Source organism: Physeter macrocephalus, chromosome 4 (assembly GCF_002837175.3).
Source record: "Physeter macrocephalus isolate SW-GA chromosome 4, ASM283717v5, whole genome shotgun sequence".
Classification (NCBI taxonomy): domain Eukaryota; kingdom Metazoa; phylum Chordata; class Mammalia; order Artiodactyla; family Physeteridae; genus Physeter; species Physeter macrocephalus.
The window spans coordinates 29,571,893-29,594,474 of record NC_041217.1 but is presented as its reverse complement, the minus strand read 5'-3'; the positions used below and the strand labels follow the sequence as shown (position 1 = coordinate 29,594,474).

The 22,582-nt window shown below is 37.3% G+C and overlaps 1 protein-coding gene across 1 annotated transcript in view; it reads right to left on the bottom strand.

Annotated features, from left to right (window-relative positions):
- Positions 1-22,582, bottom strand: part of HMCN1 (hemicentin 1) — a 554,195-nt gene that overhangs the window by 29,467 nt on the left and 502,146 nt on the right. The window contains exons 94-101 of the mRNA XM_024133815.3: positions 20,333-20,482; positions 19,909-20,046; positions 18,560-18,681; positions 17,684-17,921; positions 12,381-12,443; positions 10,914-11,033; positions 9,917-10,051; positions 811-924 (exon numbers count right to left, since the gene is read on the bottom strand). Coding sequence (XP_023989583.1) covers positions 811-924; positions 9,917-10,051; positions 10,914-11,033; positions 12,381-12,443; positions 17,684-17,921; positions 18,560-18,681; positions 19,909-20,046; positions 20,333-20,482 — 1,080 coding nt within the window. The remainder of the gene's footprint in view (positions 1-810; positions 925-9,916; positions 10,052-10,913; positions 11,034-12,380; positions 12,444-17,683; positions 17,922-18,559; positions 18,682-19,908; positions 20,047-20,332; positions 20,483-22,582) is intronic.

Sequence of the window (22,582 nt, the reverse complement as noted above, 5' to 3'; positions counted from 1 at the left end):
TGCTCAACATCACTAATTATTAGAGAAATGCAACTCAAAAGTACAGTGAGGTATCCCCTCACACCAGTTAGAATGGGCATCATCAGAAAATCTACAAACAACAAATAATGGAGAGGGTGTGGAGAAAAGGGAAACCTCTTGCACTGTTGGTGGGAATGTAAATTGGTATAGCTACTATGGAGGACAGTATGGAGGTTCCTTAAAAAAAGTAAAAATAGAATTACCATATGATCCAGCAATCCCACTACTGGGCGTAAACCCAGAGAAAACCATAATTCAAAAAGACACACGCAGCCCAATGTTCATTGCAGCACTATTTACAATAGCCAGTTCATGGAAGCAGCCTAAATGCCTATCGACAGACGAATGGATAAAGAAGATGTGGTACATATATACAATGGAATATTACTCAGCCATAAAAAGGAACGAAATTGAGTCATTTGTTGAGACGTGGATGGATCTAGAGACTGTCATACAGAGTGAAGTAAGTCAGAAAGAGAAAAAAAAATATCGTGTACTAATGCATATATGTGGAACCTAGAAGAATGGTACAGATGAACTGATTTGCAGGGCAGAAATAGAGACACAGATGTAGAGAATAAACGTATGGACACCAAGGGGGGAAATCGCCAGAGGAGTGGGGATGGTGATGTGCTGAATTGGGTGATTGGGATTGACATGTATACACTGATGTGTATAAAACTGATGCCTAATAAGGACCTGCTGTATTAAAAAAATAAAATTCAAAAATTCAAAAAAAAAAGAAGTTACAAGGATGTCACTGCTTTGAATTCATAGCCCTCTCCTTACCCACGCATTTTCTGCCTTTGAGGTGATACCCAGGTTCACATCCACAGTGAAAACTTCCTATGGCATTGAAACAGCGGTGGTGACAGGGGCTCGATTCTTGACATTCATTAATATCTGTTAAAGAAAACAAAACTTGTTTTACATGTTGTTAGAAAACTTGGGTTAATTTACCCCAAATGTTAAATATTTTAGTGATCATGACGTTTAAGATCTTCCCTAAAAAGAATCCAATTGAAGTGCTCTCAAAGGATCTGCTAGATAATTGATAGAATTAACTGCTGGAGAGGGTTATTCTCTTCAACACTACTCCAAGGTAGAAGTTTGCTAGTGATTCAGAACTATGTTGATGCAAAACTTCTCTATTTTAACTATTTTACCATATGGCTCCCATTCCAGTTTCTAGGAACTTTTAGCCCTAGAATGTTGCTGACAGACTGGAGTACTGAAGGTAGAAAATAATAATAATAATAATAAAAAAGTTAAGTCTTCTGCAACAACTTTTGCAATTTGACCCTTCTTCCCAATTTTTGCTGCTATTAGTCTGATGCAGGTGTTTATCACCTTGTACTCGAATGACTGCAGCAACTTTAGCTTTTCTCCTCATCTGTAGTCACTGCCAAATTAATCTTCCTGAACACCATCTGGGTCATAGTGCAATGGAAAAAAAAAAACTGCAGGCATGAATTCCCCAAACTTGTGTGTACCTGCCTGTATTTTGTAACTTCTCCCCTTTCCTTCCTTTCATTCCAGAAAAAGGGAGACCACTCCTTCCATTTAAGAAGAGTTGAGTTTTTGATCTCTGCAGCCCATCTCCTCCTTCCTTATCATGATGACTGTGGTCCACTGATCATTCCCTCCTCTTCTGTATTTTTAATGCCCTTCTCCTTACTGTCATCTTTCCCACAATCCTGTAGACATAATCAAATCTTTCCTATGCCAACAAAATCCCTCTCTCAGGTCTATACTCACCTCAAGCTCCTGCCACTTTTCTATTCTATTACAAACCCTCAAAAGAACAATCTCACCATATTTTAGGCTCTTCATGTTCTAATCTTACATTCCCAAGTTCGAGATTTCCAATGTCTTATTTTGTTCTTGTTTTCTATTTCAGATTTTCTAATTTAATCTTTCTATATCTGTACATGTCACATAAATGCACAAATGTGATTTTTTAAATTTAATTTTTATTTTATATTGGGCTACAGTTGATTTACAATGTTGTGTTAGTTTCAGGTGTATAGCCAAGTGGTTCAGTTGCACATATACATATATCCATTCTTTTTCAGATTCTTTTCCCATATAGGTTATTACAGAATATTGAGTAGAGTTCCCTGTGCTATACAGTAGGTCTTTGTCAATTACCTATTTTATATATATTAGTGTGTATATGTTAATCCCAAACTCCTAATATATCCCTCCCCCCACCGCCTCTCCCCTTTGGTAACCATAAGTTTGTTTTCGAAGTCTGTGAGTCTTTTTTTCTTCTGCAAATAAGTTCATTTGTATCATCTTTTAAGATTGCACATATAAGTGATATCATATACTATTTATCTTTCTCTTTCTGACTTACTTCAGTTAGTATGATAATCTCTAGATCCATCCATGTTGCTGCAAATGGCATTATTTCATTCCTTTTTATGGCTGAGTAATATTCCATTGTATATACATGCCACATCTTCTTTATCCATTCCTCTGTCAATGGACATTTAGCCATTCCATATCTTGGCTATTGTAAATAGCACTGCAATGAACATTGGGGTGCATGCATCTTTTCGAAGTATGGTTTTCTCTGTATATATGTATGGTTTCTCCATACATACTGTTTTCCATAGTGGTTGTACCAGTTTACATTCCTACCAACAGTGTAGGAGGGTTCCCTTTTCTCCACATCCTCTCTAGCATTTATTATTTGTAGACTTTTTAATGATGGCCATTCTGACTGGCATAAGGTGATACCTCACTGGAGTTTTGGTTTGCATTACTCTAATAATTAGTGATATTGAGCATCTTTTCATGTGCTTTTTGGCCACCTGTATGTCTTCTTTAGAGAAATGTATATTTAGATCTTCTGCCCATTTTTTGATTAGGTTGTTTGTTTTCTCATATTGAGCTGCATGAGCTGTTTGTATATTTTGAGGTTTATCCCTTGTCGGTCACTTTGTTTGCAAATATTTTCTCCCATTCTGTGGGTTGTGTTTTCATTTTGTTTATGATTTCCTTTGCTGTGCAAAACTTTTAAGTTTAATTAGGTCTTATTTGTTTATTTTTGCTTTTATTTTCATTACTCTAGGAGGTGGATCCAAAAAGATGTTGCTGCGATCTATGTCAAAGAGTGTTCTTTCTATGTTTTCCTCTTAAGAGTTTTATAGTATCTGGTCCTACATTTAGGTCTTGAATCCATTTTGAGTTCATTTTTGTGTATGGTGTTAGAGAATGTTTTAATTTCATTCTTTTACATGTAGCTGTCCAGTTTTCCCAGCACCACTTATTGAAGAGACTGTCTTTTTTCCATTGCATAGTCTTGCCTCCTTTGTCATAGATTAATTGACCATAGGTTGTGTGGGTTTATTTCTGGGCTTTCTATCCTGTTCCATTGACCCATATTTCTGTTTTTGTTCCAGTACTATACTGTTTTGATTACTGTAGCTTTGTAGTATAGTTTGACGTTAGGGAGCCTGATTCCTCCAACTCTGTTTTTCTTTCTCAGGATTGCTTTGGCTATTCAGGGACTTTTGTGTTTCCATACAAATTAAAAATTTTTTTTTGCTCTACTTCTGGGAAAAATGCCATTGGTAATTTTATAGGGATTGCATTGAGTCTGTAGATAGCTCTGAGTAGTATAGTCATTTTGACAGTATTGATTCTTCCAATCCAAGACCACAGTATATCTTTCCATCTGTTTGTGCCATCTTCAATTTCTTTCATTAGCATTTTATAGTTTTCAGAGTACACGTCTTTTGCCTCCTTAGGTGTGCTTATTTATAGGTATTTAATTCTTTTTGATGCGATGGTAAATGAGACTGTTTCCTTAATTTCTCTTTCTGATCTTTCATTGTTAGTGTATAGAAATGCAACAGATTTCTGTGTATTAATTTTGTATCCTGCAACTTTACCAAATTCATTGAGCTCTAGTAGTTTTCTGGTAGCAAAATCTTTAGGATTTTCTATGTATAGTATCACGTTACCTGCAAACAGTGACAGTTTTACTTTTCCTTTTCCAATTTGAATTCCTTTTACTTCTTTTTCTTCTCTGATTGCCATGGCTAGGACTTCTAAAAGTATATTGGATAAAAGTGGCGAGAGTGGACATCCTTGTCTTGTTCCTGACATTAAAGGAATGCTTTCAGTTTCACCACTGAGTATGATGTTAGCTGTGGGTTTATCATGTATGGCCTTTTTAGGTTGAGGTAGCTTCTCTCTATGCCCCCTTTCTGGAGCATTTTTATCATAAAGGGGTGTTGAATTTTGTCAAAAGTTTTTCTGCATCTATGGAGATGGTCATATGGCTTTTATTCTTCAATTTGTTACTGTGGTGTATCATACTGATTGATTTGTGCATACTAAAAAATCCTTGTATCCCTGGGATAAATCCCAATTGATCGTGGTGTATGATCCTTTTAACGTATTGTTGAATTCAGTCTGCTAGTGTTTTGTTGAGGATTTTTGCGTCTATGTACATCAGTGATATTGGCCTGTAATTTTCTTTTTTTGTAGTATCTTTATCTGGTTTTGGTATCAGGGTGATGCTGGCCTTGTAGAATGAGTTTGGGAGTGTTCCTTCCTCTGCAATTTTTTGAAACAGTTTCCAAAGGATAGGTGTTAACTTTTCTCTAAATGTTTGATAGAATTTGCTTCTGAAGCCATCTAGTTCTGGACTTCTGTTTGTTGGAAGTTTTTAAATCACGGTTTCAACTTCAGTACTTGGGATTGGTCTGTTCATATTTCCTATTTCTTCCTGATTCAGTCTTGGGAAATGGTACCTTCCTATGAATTTGTCTATTTCTTCTAGATTGTCCATTTTATTGGCATATAGTTGCTTGTAGTAGTCTCTTAGGATCCTTTGTATTTCTGTGGTGCCCATTGTAACTTCTCCTTTTTCATTTCTAATTTTATTGATTTGGGCCCTTTCCCTTTTTTTCCTTGATGAGTCTGTCTAAAGGTTTATCAATTCTGTTCATCTTTTCAAAGAACCAGCTTTTAGTTTCTTTGATCTTTTCTATTGTTTTCTTCATCTCTATTTCATGTATTTCTGCTCTGATCTTTATGATTTCTTTCCTTTTACTAACTTTGGCGTTTGTTTGTTCTTCTTTTTCTAGATGCTTTAGGTGTAAGGTTAAGTTGTTTATTTGAGATTTTTGTTTCCTGAGGTAACACTGCATTGCTATAAACTTCCCTCGTAAACCGCTTTTGCTGTATCCCAAAGTTGTTGGATTGTTGTGTTTTTGTTTTCATTTGTCTCTAGGTGTTTTTTGATTTCCTCTTTGATTTCTTCAGTGATCCATTGGTTGTTTAGTAACATATTATCTAGCCTTCAGGTGTTTGTTTTTTGCAGTTTTTTTTCTTGTAGTTGATGTGTAATCTCATAGCGTTGTGGTTGTAAAAGATGCTTAATTTCAGTTTTCTTAAATTTACTGAGGTTTGCTTTCTGGCCCAGCATGTGATCTATTGTGGAGTATGTTCCATGTGAACTTGAAAAGAATGTGTATTCTGCTGCTTTGGGATGGAGTACTTAAATATTAATTAAGTCCATCTTGTCTAATGTGTCATTTAAGGGCTGTGTTTCCTTATTGATTTTCTGTCTGAATGATCTGTCCATTGAGGCAAGGGGGGTGTTAGAGTCCCCCACTACTATTGTGCTACTGTCGATTTCTCCTTTTATAGCATCTGTCTTACATATTGAGGTGCTCCTATGTTGGGTGCATATATATTTACAATTGTTATATCTTCTTGTATTGATCCCTTGATCATTATGTAGTGTCCTTCTTTGTCTCTTATAAGTCTTTACTTTAAAGTCTATTTTGTCTGATACGAGTATTGCTGCTCTAGTTTTCTTTTGATTTCTATTTGCCTGGAATACCTTTTTCCAGCCTCTCTCACTTTCAGTCTGTATGTGTCCCTAGGTCTGAAGTGGGTCTCTTGTAGACAGCATATGTATGGGTCTTGCTTTTGTATCCATTAAGCCAATCTATGTGTTTTGGTTGGAGCATTTAATACATTTACATTTAAGGTAATTATCGATATTAATGTTCTTATTGCCATTTTGTTAATTGTTTGGATTTGTTTTTGTACGTCTTTTTCCTTCATTTCTCTTTTGTTCTCTTCTGTTGTGATTTGATAACTATCTTAGAGTTGTGTTTGGATTGCTTTTTCTTTTTTTTGTGTGTATCTATTATAGATTTTTGGTTTGTGGTTACCATGAGGTTTTGATATAGCAATCTATATATATACAAGATTATTTTAAGTTGCTGGTCTATGAATTTCAAATGCATTTCTAATATACTGCATTTGTACTCTCCTCATGATTGCTGGTTTTGATGTCATATTTGCTTGTAGATGATTTGCTACCTTTACAGAATATTTGCCTTTACTGGTGAGCTTTCCCATTCATAATTTTTTTGTTTCTAGTTGTGGCCTTTTCTTTCCTGCCTAAAGAAGTTCCTTTAGCATTTGTTGTAAAGCTGGTTTGGTGGTGCTAAATTCTCTTAACTTTTGCTTGTCTGTAAAGCTTTTGATTTCTCCATTGAATCTGAACAGGAGCCTTGCTGGGTAGAGTATTCTTGGCTGTAGGTTTTTCCCTTTCATCACTTTAAATATATCGTGCGACTCCCTTCTGCCTTGCAGAGTTTCTGCTAAAACATCAGCTGATAACTGTATGGGTATTCCCTTGTATGTTATTTGTTGCTTTTAATATTTTCTCTTTGTGTTTAATTTTTGTCAAGTTGATTAATATGTGTCTTGGTGTGTTCCTCCTTGGGTTTATCTTGTATGGGACTCTGTGCTTCCTGAACTTGAGTGAGTGTTTCCCTTTCCCATGTTAGGGAAGTTTTTGGCTATTATTTCTTCAAATATTTTCCCAGGCCCTTTCTCTCTCTTCTCCTTCTGGGACCCCTTTAATGCGAATGTTGGTGTGTTTAATGCTGTCCCAGAGGTCTCTTAAACTGTCCTCATTTCTTTTCATTCTTTTTTCTTTATTCTGTTCTGCAGCAGTGATTTCCACTCACCTCTCTTCCAGCTCACTTATTTGTTCTTCTGCCTCATTTATTTTGCTGTTGATTCCTTCCAGTGTATTTTTCATTTCAGTTATTGTATTGTTCACCTCTGTTTGTTCTTTAAATCTTCTAGCTCTTTGATAAGCATTTCTTGTATCTCAGTCTGTGCCTCCATTGTTTTTCTGAGCTCTTGGATAATCTTTACTCTCATTACTCTGAAGTCTTTTTCAGGCAGACTGCCTATCTCCACTTCACTTAGTTGTTCTTCTGGGGTTTTATCTTGCTCCTTTGTCTGGAATATATTTCTCTTCCACTTCATTTTGTCTAACTTTCTGAGTTTGTGGTCTCCTTTTCTCAGGCTTCAGTACTGTAGTTCTTGCTTCTGGTGTCTGCTCCTTGATGGGTGAGGTTGGTCCAGAGGCTTGTGCAGGCTTCCTAATGGGAGGGACTGGTGCCTGCCCACTCGTGGTGGAGCTGGGTCTTGTCCCTCTGGGCAGGGCCTTGTCAAGGGGTGTGTTTAAAGGTGGCTGTGGATTCAGGATGACTTTAGGCAGCCTGTCTGCTGATGGGTGGGGCTGTGTTCCTGTCTTGCTGGTTGTTTGGCCTGAGGTGTCCCAGCACTGGAGCCTACAGGGTGTTAGGTGGGGCCAGTTCTTGCTGCCAAGTCCTCTGGGAGAGCTCACATTGATGAATATTCCCTGGGGTCTTTGCCTCCAGTGTCCTTGCCCCCACAGTGGGCCACAGCTGACCCCCACCTCCCTGGGAGATTCTCCAAGACCTGCAGGTAGGTCTGGCTCAGGGTCCTATGTAGTCACTGCTTTGCCCTGGGTCCCAGTGCATGTGAAACCTTATGTGTACCCTTCAAGAGTGGAATCTCTGTTTCCCTGAGTCCTGTGGAGCTTCTGCACTCAAGCCCCAAAGGCCTTCAAGGCCAGATGTTCTGGGGGCTACTCCTCCCAATGCCAGACCCCCAGGCTGGGGATCCTGATGGGGAGCTCAGAACTATCACTCCTGTGGGAGAACCTCTGTGATATAATTATTTTCCAGTTTGTGAGTCACCCACTCAGTGGGTATGGGGTTTGATTATATCATGGAAGCACCCCTTCTATCATCCTGTTGTGGCTTCTTCTTTGTCTTTGGATGTAGAATATCTTTTCTGGTAGGTTCTTTTGGTAGGTCATTTTTGTCGATGTTTCTTCAGCAGTTAGTCATGATTTTGGTGTTTTCATGAGAGGAGGTGAGCTCAAGTCCTTCCACTCCACCATCTTGTCTCCTCCCTGATCTGTGATCATATACTTTTAAAAGATTTTCTTAGTGCAGTCTTTTCTTCTTCTTTCACTTGGCTTCCCTTGTCCTCCCCTTGTCCACCAAAGCCAACTTACATTAACAATCTAATATAAATAATAACATGTCTTTTCTGTAAACCTATATCTCTCCCTAAATATATAAATCCATTTCCTTTTTCTTTGGTTATTGTTTGTTTTCCAGTCACATAATCTTTTCTACACAAGTTGCATACACTCTTTTATATCTTTGTATTCTCACTCAACAACGCCTCATGGAAATTCTAAGCCAAACAGTTGTTGGCTGTTTGTGTAAGCCAAACAGTGGTTCATGGTATAGATGTACCATAATTCATTCATTCTTTCTACTATTGATAAGAATTTCATTTTGCATCCAGTGTTTCTTCCTCTGGAAAATCCTGATAGCAGCTTTATTCATAATTGCTAAAATTTGTAAGTGCCAAGATGTCCTTCAGTAGAGTGGATATATAAACTGTGGTACATTCATACAATGGATTATTTTTCAGCACTAAAAAGAAATAAGCTATCAAGCCATGAAAAGACATAGAAGAATCTTAAATGTATATTACTCAGTGAAAGAAGCCAATCTGAAAAGGCTACATACTGCATCATTCCAACAACATGACATTCTGGAAAAGGTAAAGCTAGAGAGACAATAAAAAGATGAAGGGCTTCCCTGGTGGTGCAGTTGTTAAGAATCCACCTGCCAGTGCAGGGAACATGGGTGCGAGCCCTGGTCCGGGAAGATCCCACACGCCACGGAGCAACTAAGCCCGTGCACTACAACTACTGAAGCCTGCGTGCCTGGAGCCCAAGCTCTGAAACAAACAAACAGAAGCCTCCACACTGCAACAAAGAGTAGCCTCCACTTGCTGCAACTAGAGAAAGGCTGGCGCAGCCAAAAAATAAATAAATTTATATATATATATATAAAAAAAAAAGAGTGGTTTCTGGAGGTTGGGGGAGGAAAGAATGACTAGGTGGAACACAGAAGATTTTCAGGGCAAGGAAATTATTGTGTATGATACTATAATGGAGGATATATGACGTTATTCATTTGTCTAAACCCATAGAATATACAACACCAGGAGTGAATCCTAATGTAAACAATGGACTTTGGGTGGTAATTATGTGTTAATGTAGGTTTATCCTTGGTTTTAAAAAAAAAAAAAAAAGTACCAGTCTGGTGCAGGATGTTGGTAGCAGGGGAGGCTGTGCATGAGTTGGGGCAGGGAGAATATGGAAAATCTCTTTATGTTCTACTCAAATTTGCTGTGAATCTAAAACTGCTCTAAAATAACAAGTCCTATTAAAAAAAGTCCTGCAATAAATATTCATAGTTTTATGAAATTGAGTTTTATTAAATAGATTCTATTAAGATCATGCTGTATGATCTCTTCTCTCAAATATTACAGGCAAGTTTTATTCAAAACCACTTTGTTACAAATACTTAAAATAGCCATGGCATATTACATTTAAACATTTTACTAAGAAGCTCAATCTATTAAAGAGAGTTTACTCTAAGTGATTCAACAGGCAGGGGTTTTAATTTGTAATACATTGAAGATAAAGCAAGGGCCTCCATTTGTATACCTTGACAACTCAGCCCATCACTGGTTCTTCGAAAGCCAATTCCACAGCGGACCACACAGTGATAGGATCCAATGGTATTGTCACAATCCTGACCAGCATGGCAAGTGTGTCCACTCAAAGCACACTCATCAATATCTGCAACAAAGTGAGTCATTCAACTAGGGGGAACTGAAGAAAACCAACCAAAGAACACTTGAACTATACAAGAGCAAAAATGGTGAATTTGGGGGGTGTGTCATTTCAGGTGGGTTGAGTAGCTGACAAGCTCATAGCAGGACAGTGTGATGTCTTCACAGACCACGCCATCCAACAGACCACTTATAAATTAGGTGGCTGAAAAAAGGTACTTCTCCTTTTTGACATCTCAGTTTTTTCATCTGTAAAATGAGGATAATAATATCCACCTCTCAGCATTGCTTTGAAAATTAAATAATGTTTATGAGGTGCCCAATCCATACTGGGCATTCTATAAAAGTTACTCCTATGCCCCTGCTTCTCTCTCTCTTTTGCATTTAGAAGGGGGTCTCGTTGGGCGTAGAGGGAGAAATCCTTTCTTCTTTTCATCATTTTTAATTTATTATACAACTAGGCTCTTATACAAGTTCTAACTTTGAAGCATACCTAGAATCTGATAGAAAAGTGTGTTTTTCTTTCACGTTCCCAAAGTGCTACCACGATTGTGCAGTTTACTAAATTTCTTTATAACCTCTTCTTTCCTACTTTTATCCCTGTAAAAGGAGTACAGTAATAGTCCTGCCTGCCTCTTCTCATTGTGTTGTGGGGATTGAGTGAGTCACTACAGGCATTCCTGCCCACAGAGCACCCCAAATGAAGGCAGTGTGTGAGCAGTATTCCCTCTTCCTTACTTTTTCAGCTTAATGAAGGTGGGGGCAGAAAGAGTAGGAAAGAAGAGCACTGGTCTACCACGCTTTTCCGAGGTCAGAGACTGCCATGTCCACTGCTTAAATGCATTGATTAGACTTAGCTTTGTGACTACCTTGACAAGTTCTCCCATCCACAGCTATAGTGAGGCCTTTGGGGCAGGAGCAATAATAAGTTCCCATGGCATTGTGACAGACATGGGAGCAGGGATTCCTTGCTGCACATTCATCTTCATCTGAAAGAAGAAACAAAAAGACCCAATTAGTATGAAGAAGCCCTACTTTCATGGAGTTATTAAAGTTGGTGAAAAGAGTTGCTTATAGAGGCCAATGAATGAATCAAATGTAACAGGAAATGCTCTAAGTGCCACAGGATGGAAACGTGAAATAAAAATTAATTTGGGGTCCTCAAATTATCTCTGAGAGTGAATAAATGGTTAGATTAATTCTAAAACAACAATGATGACAGCTAAGATATAATGACAACTCATTCCTCAACATTCCTAGGAGATAAGTATTTTTATTCCTATCCTCATTTGCCTGATAAAACTGAGGAACAAAGAGGTTAAGTAAATTGCCCAAGGTTACATAGGTCATTATTCGAAGAGCTGGGATCTGAACCTGGGCAGTGTAGTTTCTAAAGACCACCTTTTTACCACTTTACTACATTACATTGCCTACCGGCAAAAAGAAAGGCACTGTGGGGCTTCCCTGGTGGCTCAGTGGTTAAGAATCTGCCTGCCAACGCAGGGGACAAGTGTTTGAGCCCTGGTCTAGGAAGATCCCACATGCTGCGGACCAACTAAGCCTGTGCGGCACAATTACTGAGCCTGCGCTCTAGAGCCCATGAGCCACAACTACTGAAGCCCGCATGCCTAGGGCCTGTGCTCCGCAACAAGAGAAGCCCCACAATGAGAAGCCCGCACACCGCAACGAAGAGTAGCCCCCACTCGCTGCAACTAGAGAAAGCCCGCGTGCAGCAACAAAGACCCAACGCAGCCAAAAATAAAAAAATAAAAAAATAAATTTATTTAAAAAAAAAAAAGAAAAGCAAGGCACTATGTATGCTAACTTGAGCTCCTCAAGTCATTTACTTAGCTATTATCTGTGACCCTCTTGCACTGGTACTTGGATGGCACAAGGCTGGTTTAGTCATTAGTCCTCCACCCACAATCCAGCCCTATTCTACGATTAAACAATTCTCAGGTTAGGTGACTTAGAGTTGAATTACTGCTGTTCCACATTCATGGCAATCAGGTGGCCAGACGAAGTCCAGTGTTTTGTCCCTGTGTTCCCTCTACCCCTTTACTTGATCATGATCCTTGACACACTTGATTGTGGACTAATTGGAAGAGCACGGGCTTTGTATCTATCTTAAATTCAAATCTAGCTCTGCCACTAGATAGCTGAGTGATCTTAGGCAGTCAACTTCTTCACATCTCAATTTCTTCACCTGTAAAATGGGACATTTATAGGACTGTTGTGATTCTTAAATATCTAGCAAAATGACAGTAAATGTCCATTAAATTGTAGCATTAACAGCTTAATAAAAATAAAAATGAATAATTTATTCCCGTACTTACCAGCACAAAAGGGTCCAACTGAATCTAAGGCAAACCCAGAGGGGCACTGATTACTGCGATCTCCTACCATAGAGAGAAAAGCAAAATTAACTGGCTTGTTAGAACATTAGCATCTTGTTTCTCCCCAGGACCATCTTCTCTGGGAACATATGCCAAGGCTGGAACACGTGACACAGCAAATGCAATAGGTGAAAACAAGCAGAAAGGAAAAGTTTTATTGTTTCTCAACCAAGAACTAAATGAATCATAATACAGAGATTGTTGGCAAGCAACCACTGGAAGCAGATTTTCTGTTTAAGTTGTTTACATTAATCAAAAGAAAATTAATTACTCTTTGATAATGAAAAAGGATCCAAATCAATATGAATGCCAGGCATAACCACCAACAAAGTCCTATTCTTCCAGCCATTTACTTATTCTGTTTGTTCTAGAAGTAGGATTGCTATACAAACTCTAGTGAAGAAACCCTCTCCTTTTGTAGATCTCCTCCATTTGTACTGTGAAGAATCTGGGTCTAAGTCCTCCTAGGTGTAACCAAGTGTTTTCCTTCCTGGTAGTCAAAGCAAGAAGAAACAGGCATATCATTATAGCAATAGAATAGATTTAAGTTAGATGTCAGAAAAAAAAATATTAACAAGAATAAATAGGTTAGGGAATCTCCTTGGAAAGTAACTCTGTTTTGACTGGTGTAAGCCGTTTAGCAAATATTTTTCAAACATTATTGAGATGCAAAAACTTAAATGAAACATTTTTCAAGTTAACTAAGTAATCTCTCACACACACACACACACATACACACACCTTAAAAGACAATCATTGATATAATAGGTATAGTAGATTTCTCTCAAGGGAAATTTTATGTTCAGTTCATATTCAATCTCTTAGAAATTATCTTAGATTTTCCTTCAATTCTAAATGCATGAAACTGTTTATTTTTACTATTGTTTTAGGTGCTTTTCATAGAGGGAGTCTGGGCATTCATTAATTTTTCAGATTCATTCTACTTTGGAGAATCTCAATTACAATATTATTTAAGCCCTGCTGAGAACATGAAACTGTTCAAAACTCTTCTGTACATTTATATATTTGGAGGGTGGAAGAAACACGCTCCAATGAAAAGATTTCCTTGACTAGAAAGCTAGAGCCCTACTTGCTATTTCTAGGCAATCAAATTGCTTTAAACCATGAAGTGAAAGCAGAGAGGTTCATGATCCATTTCCACCCTGAGTGTAAAAATGACCCTGAGAGCATCCAAGCCTTCCTGCACCTTCAAGGGAATGGGGACAGGATGGATGGGATAGAAACGTCCAGAGCATGCTGCTAAATGATTGTTGAATGTCATACAGTACTGTGAGCTTCATGTGCTGTATTTCATTTAAACCTCAGAACTGCCCTACTCCCATCATAACCAGTTTTCAGATGAATCTGAGACTGAGGATATGTAAACTGCTTAAAGTCAAAGTGCTAATATAATCTGGAGCAAGGACTTAGATGCAAGTCTGTGCGACTTTCAACCACTGAACTCAAGAATACAATTCAGGTGGTGATTATAATTCATGCTTCATTTTTATTTACTATTCAGACATTCTTTAATGCAGCCAGTATGTTGTGTACAGCACTGTGTTGGGGACATAGTTGTGGAAAAATGTGTAACATAAATATAAATTATCTGATAGAAGCTTTTAGATTTCTGGTTCTAAATGGGGAGATATCTTCCATGGGGTGGGCATCTGGGAAGGTTTTTGGGAGAGACTTTGGTTGTCATGATGATGACATGATTTAATAGGGAAGCCTATTTAAATTTAGGGAGTGGGGAAGACCCTGGGGAAGGTTTTAAGTATTGCAATATGTGGGATAACGATGCAAGATGAAGATGTGTCCCTTGTCCTGAAAGATTGTTGTGGAAGTGAGAAAGCTGTTTGTAATAATCTAAGGCTAGAACCCATCTTCCATATATTAAACGGTTTTTTTGTGTGATTAAAATATACAGTGAACTTTCCAGAAATGCAACTGTCATATAAATGGATGGTTGATTGTACATTGTTTTATTCAGAACATTACCAAGAATTACTCAATGTTTTCTAAAAAAATCACACTGGGCCTCTAAATATTGGTTCAGCCATGTAAATACTTCTCTCTTAATAATGTCTAAAGATTTTCATATTGAAATACATAATATTTCGTTATCAACTATTTTCCTTTTATTTATTCTTTCTGTTGTAATTAAATCATGCTATTCTGAATTATATTATGGTTTACTTTTTGACATAGTAGAGAGACAATACAAAATATTTGTTTGTGTTACAGTAATGTATAATTGTAGAAACTTTAAAAAGTATAAAATTCCCTGTAACCTTGTCACTTGAAACAAACTACTGCCAAGATTTTGGTGCTTTTCCCTGCAGTCGTCACTTCTATCAGTATATACTTCAAAAAATTAAGTTAGGATCCTTTACAGATTAATAGTTGCCAAACTTTACTGATCGTAAAATCTCTTGGAGAGCTTATTAAAAATATAGATCCCTTTGGTCCTACCCCAGTCAGAATTGCCAAGGAAGAAGCCTGGGAATCTGTGCTTTTAACCAGTATAAAGGTTTCCTTACAATCACTGTGACGTGGGCAACCCAGGTTTGGATCATATTGTGTACTATTTTTCAATGATGATTGTTATGTCATGTACATTCTCCTTTGTCACTTGTTTATAGCTATATTGTCAATACCTAGAGCAGTATCTGGTATACAGTAGGTACTCAGTAAGTATTTTTAAATGAATAAATAAGCAATCATTAGAATAGTTTTGAAGGAATATTTAGTTTAAGAGTTTATCATATATCTGTGCCATCATTTACATATTTACCTTTCAGGACATTTATTCTTGGCCATTTCTGTGATTTTCTTAGGGCAGACTCCTAGAATGAGATAACTAAAAAGATGTGAACATTTGAGAGGCTACTGATACATACTGTTTTCCAGAAATGTCAAATACATCTACAATCTCTGCTGGCAGTGTAGGAGGGTATTTGTTTCCTATACCTCTCCAATACTGAGTGGTTATCCTATATTTTAATCTCTGACAATGATAACTGGAAAACGGAACCTCATTGTTTTAATTTACATTTCTTTGCTTATTAATGAGGTACAGTTTTTCACATTCATTTTGTCATTATTATTTCTTCCTTTGTGAATTTCCTGTTCACAGACTACGTATTTTTCTATTGGGGTATTTGCCTTTTTCTTATTGATTTTTAAGGTTCTTATATATATTAAGGGTAATCATAGTTGTCCATAATATGTAATGCAAATAAGTTTAAATATACACAAAGAAAAACTATATATTTTGTTTTTCTCCCATGAGGAAGCTTTAAAAATTTTATTTGTAGTTAAATTTCTTTTCCTTTATTGTTTCTGATATCTTCTTCTGATTAATTTGTAAAAATATAAACATGTTTTATAACTATATTTTGAAAATCATTTAATTTTAAAGATATAAATTCATATAATTTTTAAAAATTTCTATGTTTGTGAATTGTCTTGACTAGTAGTTTCCAAATGCCAGAGTAAAGACCAGTTACAAGAGAATCATTTAGGGGCTGTGTTAAAAATACAGACTCCAAGGCCCTACCTTAGACTAGCTAAACTAAAATCTTTGTACCTAGAAATCTGAACTTTCATCAAGCTCTCTGCAATTCTAATTGCATTGTAACCGTAGGTCTAGTCTAGACCCAACAAAGAGAAAGAACATGCTGGTCAAGCAACTAAGAATGCAAGCTTGCTCCCTGGTGGTCAAAGAAATTGCAGGTACACAATTCTTGCAACTCACAGGAACAATATCAACAACAAATGGGCACCTACATCAGATGTAATTCATAGACTCATAGCATCCAAGGATAGTAAGGGGTTTCAAATGTCCTATAGTGTTTTGTGGGACCCAAGTCCCCCAACACCCTTAAACCATAAAGACCTTCAAGCAGTTTCAGCTTTAGAGGACTTACACGACTGGGTAGAAAGTGTACATGACTTTTCAAAAATCACCTTAATGTCTCTGGTCCCAGATGATATAAATTCATTTTTAACTAAAGTCTTGTGCTAAGTTATCTTTTTAAAAATTATATGGAGTACTGGAAAAAGTAGAAACAGAGGTTAAATTTGAAAAGTAATTATTACTGGGGAAAAGAAAACATAATTCTTGATTCTAGTGGCTCTTTTCTTTTATCCAAGTTACCTTAACATGCATGACAATAGTAAAATGAGGTGGTGGTGACAGCATGTGGTTGGAGTAGGTGTAGGGCTACGGGTTCTACTGGCTATGAGGCTTCGTGAATCTGTGATTAGTTCAAAAAAATGTGAATATACTCCTACATTACTATGACCTCAAATTTGATGAAGCAGTTCTGATAGATGCTGAAGAAGAAAACAGTCACATGCACAACTGAGGAAAGCAAGAGTAAACAGTGAAAATGAATTTTCAGTGTATGTGCTGAGCATGATAAGCAAAATAATGGTTATAATCTACTTGCATTTATTTTAGGAAAGCCAGCACAAAGCAAAACACATACATTCACCAGGCCACTCTGAATCATTTGAAGTGTCTCATGGGAGCCTAAAGTTCAAAGCTAAAGTCATTCAAACAGTTAGTGCCTATAACATAACCACATGCAAGTATCTCCTAGCATCAAAACCCCGCGGGATATGGAATGCTAATTGTCGTGTTGCCTCTTCCAACTGAAAAGGAAATCTCAGAGTATAGACACATCAAAGCACCACACAGCATAGGGAGACTGCTGAGATCAAGGGAAAGCAGTTCAAAAGTTGTAATTTCCAAGAACAATAAATGACAGCTGAAATGACTGCCTCCCGGTTTTTAAAAGCTGCTTTTAAAATACAGAAACTTTTTTGGCTAGTTTAGGTTAAGATACACCTTTACATCATGCTTCAAGAATTAAAACAATTCTTGTCAAATATAAGATTCAGAACAAGAACAAATGGACTTTATTACCCAAAGAAAAATCATTGACAGAGGATATATTTTTAAACCTCTCTGTGTGTATAGGCTAGAACAGTAACAACTCCACTATGCCATATGAAGATGTCTATTAGTAAACTAAATGTACTAGAATGCCAATGGGATTGGCCTTACCACAGGACTTTACCTACAAAACATGGGCAACACACATGAAAAACATGTTATCGTGTTCAGTCTATACCTTAATATCCTTATTTTGAATGGCATCAATGCAATTCTTTTACCCATTTAGAAAGGACTGCATAGCTTAAAGAGCTGTACTTTCCTTTAACCAAATTACCTTTGGAAATTGAAGCATGGATTTTAAAACCCAATGTCTCTTCTAACTGGTTGTAGTCAGATTCCACAGAGGATGCATGAAGTGTTTCTACCAAGAAAGGCATTCTTCCCTGTGCCTCATCATAGAAAACAGTGTGGTTCCATGTGTATGGGACGCTGATGCCATCAACGGTGAACAGCCGGGTTGAGTAGGCATACAGCTGCCCAGGACCTGTTTGAATGTAGTCCTCTGTGTAATCCTAAGAAGGACAGTACAGATTTGAGGATTAGCATGGCTTATCCTATTTTTTTTTCTTGAGGGTACTATGAGATGTAGAATGAGATAAAAAAAAAAAGGCTTAGGGGATAAAAATATATAATTCTAAATAAAATTATAATTGTACAGTAGTGTTCAGGAACTAAAATTTGAACCTTTTAATTGTAAATACCTTAGTTTAATAATTTTAGTGTCATAAGTTATAGTTTAATAAGGGACTCAGTTGTAGGTCAAAAAAAAAGAAAAAATGTGAAAGGGTGATTGTTACCATTCTTTAATGTCTGGAATACTTCTACAGATGGTCTACAAAAACTTTTATGCAAGAATTACTATTCTCTTTGTCTACAGAAAGTTAAACAAATGGCTTAAATCAACAAAGCTGTGATCTTGGTCCTGATAAGCAGGGTAATAAAACTACTAAGAGCTTATAAAGACTTGTCCCTAAAGATTTTTAAACAAAGACCAGATAGCCATTCCTAACTTCAGTGGTTTAGACATTTACTCCCCAAAGTGAACAAGGGAAAACTACACAAGTTTTCTGCACTCTTTTTATGATCTTTAACCTCCTACTCTTATTGTTACTCCAATAAACAGTGAAGGCAAGTTATCCTAGCATTTTACCTTCACAGTGACTTCAGCAGGTGACTGCAGCTGCAGGACATAGCCACTCACAACGATATCTACCAGCAAAACTCCATCGGGATCCAAGCCCCGGGCAACGTGAGTCATCCGCAAGATTTCTCCTAGGAATTAGAATTCGTTCATTTCAATAGCAATATATATATATGGTTTGTTACCCAGCTTTGGCACCCAGTCCCAAAGCCAAAATAAAGTATGTATTTGGTGATGGTGATGAAATGATAATAATGAGAGTTAATTGAGCATGTCATGCGTGCTACAGTAAGCACAGAGCAGATTTACTTTATATACCAGTTCAGCTATGTTATTGTACTTCAAACTTGATTAAACACAGATCATAAGAGAATTAAATTAGCACTTAGTCCCCAAATTAAAGACTTAGCTTGATTGAATTAAGTTGATTCTAAAATTTCTTTTTATGTGGCAAAAATGTAGCCTATGATTAGGTGAAGGATTCCACACTTTTAAGTCACAAGCAAGAGAAAGGCAGTTCTACAAAAATGGATCGCTTGCCTGTGAAAAGGGACAGAAAGCTTGACCAGGCAGACTGGCAAGAGCCACAAGTCTGGCCCCAGGGCTTTGTTCTTTCGGATGCTTTAAGAAGTTGCAAAGGGGATCTTCACTGCGGGATATCCCATGTGCCACAACTAAGACCTGGTGCAGCCAAATAAATAAATATTTTAAAAATGCTTAAAGAAAAATAAGAAGTAGCAAAGACCTGGTGCAGCCAAATAAATAAATATTTTAAAAATGCTTAAAGAAAAATAAGAAAGATCACTGCTCTGAGCTGACCATCTTCAAAGATGCTAGAAATGGAGGTCTATAAAAAGCTGTAGACCCTTGGAAAAGGCCATGAAATGCTAACACGTATTCATTAAGAATAAGGATAAAGCGAAAAGTGTTTAGATTTGCTTGTTTTTATTTCCATTTTTTTGATTAAAGAATCCCTATAAGATAACCTAATTGACTCAGGTTCATAGACAAAACCCTTTAAGTAATATTAGCAATGGCTCGTCTTCCTGCTCTGTTTGGCCTTCAAAACCGTCTCTAAGGATTTAAAGAGAACAGATACAGGAAAGATGAGGAAAAAAAAGCTTTTAGACTATAAAAATCACTATACTATTTGAAAACACATGGCCTCTTATAGACCCACGTCAGTAAAATTTTATAGGAAAATATAAACTTGCTTTTATATCATTTATGCTAAGATGGCAACAAAACTTTGAAATTATTCTCTGTGGGAACATATAATGTATTTTTCTTAACCATCAACATTTAAAGCAATCATATTTTTAAATAGTAATAGAATAATAAGTTCAGCTGGTACTAACCCGTTGCAAATTCCACTTGGGTTTCTCTCTTGAAGACCGCATTGGTGAGGGTAAAGCCATTGACTGCTTCTCCTATTTCCTTTGCTGTTGTCCAATAAATGGGATTTAGAATGGAAATTATCTTTCTCATTGCTGGACCTAGAGAAAAAGGGATAAATAAGATATCAGAGCAAAATATTTAAAGTCCATTATTATTATTCATAGCATGTTATTCAAAAGGATGAATCCTAAATAAACTTGAATAACAACAAAATATCAGTATCTCATGTGTCTTTAAGTGTTTACCACTGGGATAAAACTAAGGACTATTACACTGATCATGTAGTAGTAGCATCCTCTAGAAATTTTAATAATAGATGAAAAAGAAAAATATATGTTTTTAAAAAGAGGCTTATTAACAACTTTTGTAAGCAAAGAGACTTACCGAGACTGCGAGGTACATTGGTAATTCTGGCATGTATTATTCTGGTATCAGAGTTTGGGCTATCTGTTACCGTGGCATTAAGGAAAGCAATTCCAAATTTGATATCATTAATACTTCCAATAACACTTCCTCTGGCTCGCTGGGGCCCACCTATTGTGGGAAGAAAAAACATTCTTGGATAAGGAAACAATTTCATCAACATTACATGGGAGAAAAGAAAGCCGGTACTCAAAGATGCTCCAAGTGTTCTCTCAAACATTTAAAAGATCATATGATATCTGAATTTAAGAGTGAAATAAATAAACTTTCAAAACATTCTACTCTCATGTTAACACTCATCAACCCGTATAAGTCTAGGATCCTTCCAATCTATGTACATCATAGTATTATTTCACAATCCAAAGAATTCATTCGGCACCCAGTCCCAAAGCCAAAATAAAGTATGTATTTGGTGATGGTGATGAAATGATGATAATAATCAGAGTTAATTGAGCATGTCATGCATGCTACAGTAAGCACTGAATATGCATTAACTCTTTAAATTCTAGCAAACATCCTATAAGGTAGTTTTAAATAGCCACAGTTTGCAGACTAGGAAAATAAAGTTCAGAGAAATCAAGTGACTTTTCCCACGATTACCCAGCTAAGAGGCAGTAGAGTGAGGATATGAACACAGATCTGCTTGTCATCAAAACACATATTCTTTCATTCTTTCATCTATTGCCTCCTTCAAGAGAACACGGAGGGGAAAGGAGGGATTGCCAAAAAAACAGCTCCAAAGTCTTGTGACAGGTCACTGTCAACATAAATGTGAAGTATCTAAGGGTTATTATTCAGTCTTGAGTTTCAGATCAAGGGCTTACCAAGCACTTCATACTACAAATATATTGGAAAATGTTTAACTGAGAAAAATTTGAGAAGAATATTGTACTTTTAACATTGTTGCAAAATTCATACCAAGACAATTATGTTGAAAAACAATCATTCAATCTTAAAAGTAACACTACAGTAATTTTATGCCTTCTTTCCATTGTTCAACAGAATTATTGGTTACTAACACAGAACTGGTGGTTAAGGAGTACATGCTTTGACAAGAGAGGGAAACGTACTGGGAAGAGGCTAACAGTTAAGTTTAAAAATATTCATTATTTAATGCCTTTTAATTGAATATATTTTAATCTCTAGGTGGTTCAGATATTGTTATCATGTATTGTATACTGGGGAGAAATACAATTGTATTCAGTCTGAGAAAAGTCAATAAGTAAAGTGTTTCACCATTTTAACTTGCATTATTTTACTAGTGAGAGGAAACATTTTTTTCACATTGATGCACCCTTCATGTTCTGGATTATATTGATTTGTTCATCAAGTACTGAGGATAGAATGGTAAGAAAGAAAATAAAAAAGACATGAAGCATGCCTTCATAGCACTTATGTCTGAATAGGGGAGATAAACATTAATTAGAATTCCACAAATAAATGTAAAAGTGAAATGTATATCTTAATGAATAGGATATCTACTACTCAGGGAAGTCTGAGAAGGAGGTAAAGATAGATTGAAGATCTGAAGAAAGTTAAGGTCTTAGCTAAGTCAAGGAAGGCAGGAAAAGGGCTTTCCTTGTAGAGGAAACAGCATGTGTCACCATTTTGGGAGGTGGTGGCTTGTCACATCTGAGAAGCCAAGAGTAGCGAGCTTAGTGAGTGATGGGAACCATGCAGCAAGATGATGCAGGAAAGCACACAGGAGGGCCAGCCAGGACCTGGTCGACTACATTTGTTCTTATCCTTAGTCCTAAGCAGGGCGAGAGGAGGGGAGAAGGATCACTAATTTACTTAGTTCTCTAATAAACAGACAAAAGAATAGGGACGGGACCTGCACCAGGGGGAGGGAGCTGTGAAGGAGGAAAGGTTTCCACACACTAGAAGCCCCTTCGCGGGCGGAGACTGCGGGTGGCGGAGGGGGGAAGCTTTGGAGCCGCGGAGGAGAGCAAAGCGGAGAGATTCCCACACAGAGGATCGGTGCCGACCAGCACTCACCAGACCGGCAGGCTTGTCTGCTCACCCGCCGGGAAGGGAGGGGGCTGGGAGCTGAGGCTTGGGCTTCTGTGGGATCGCAGGGAGAGGACTGGGGTTGGGGGTGTAAACACAGCCTGAAGGGTTAGTGCGCCACGGCTAGCCAGGAGGGAGTCTGGGAGAAGTCTGGAGCTGCCGAAGAGGCAAGAGACTTTTTCTTCCCTCTTTGTTTCCTGG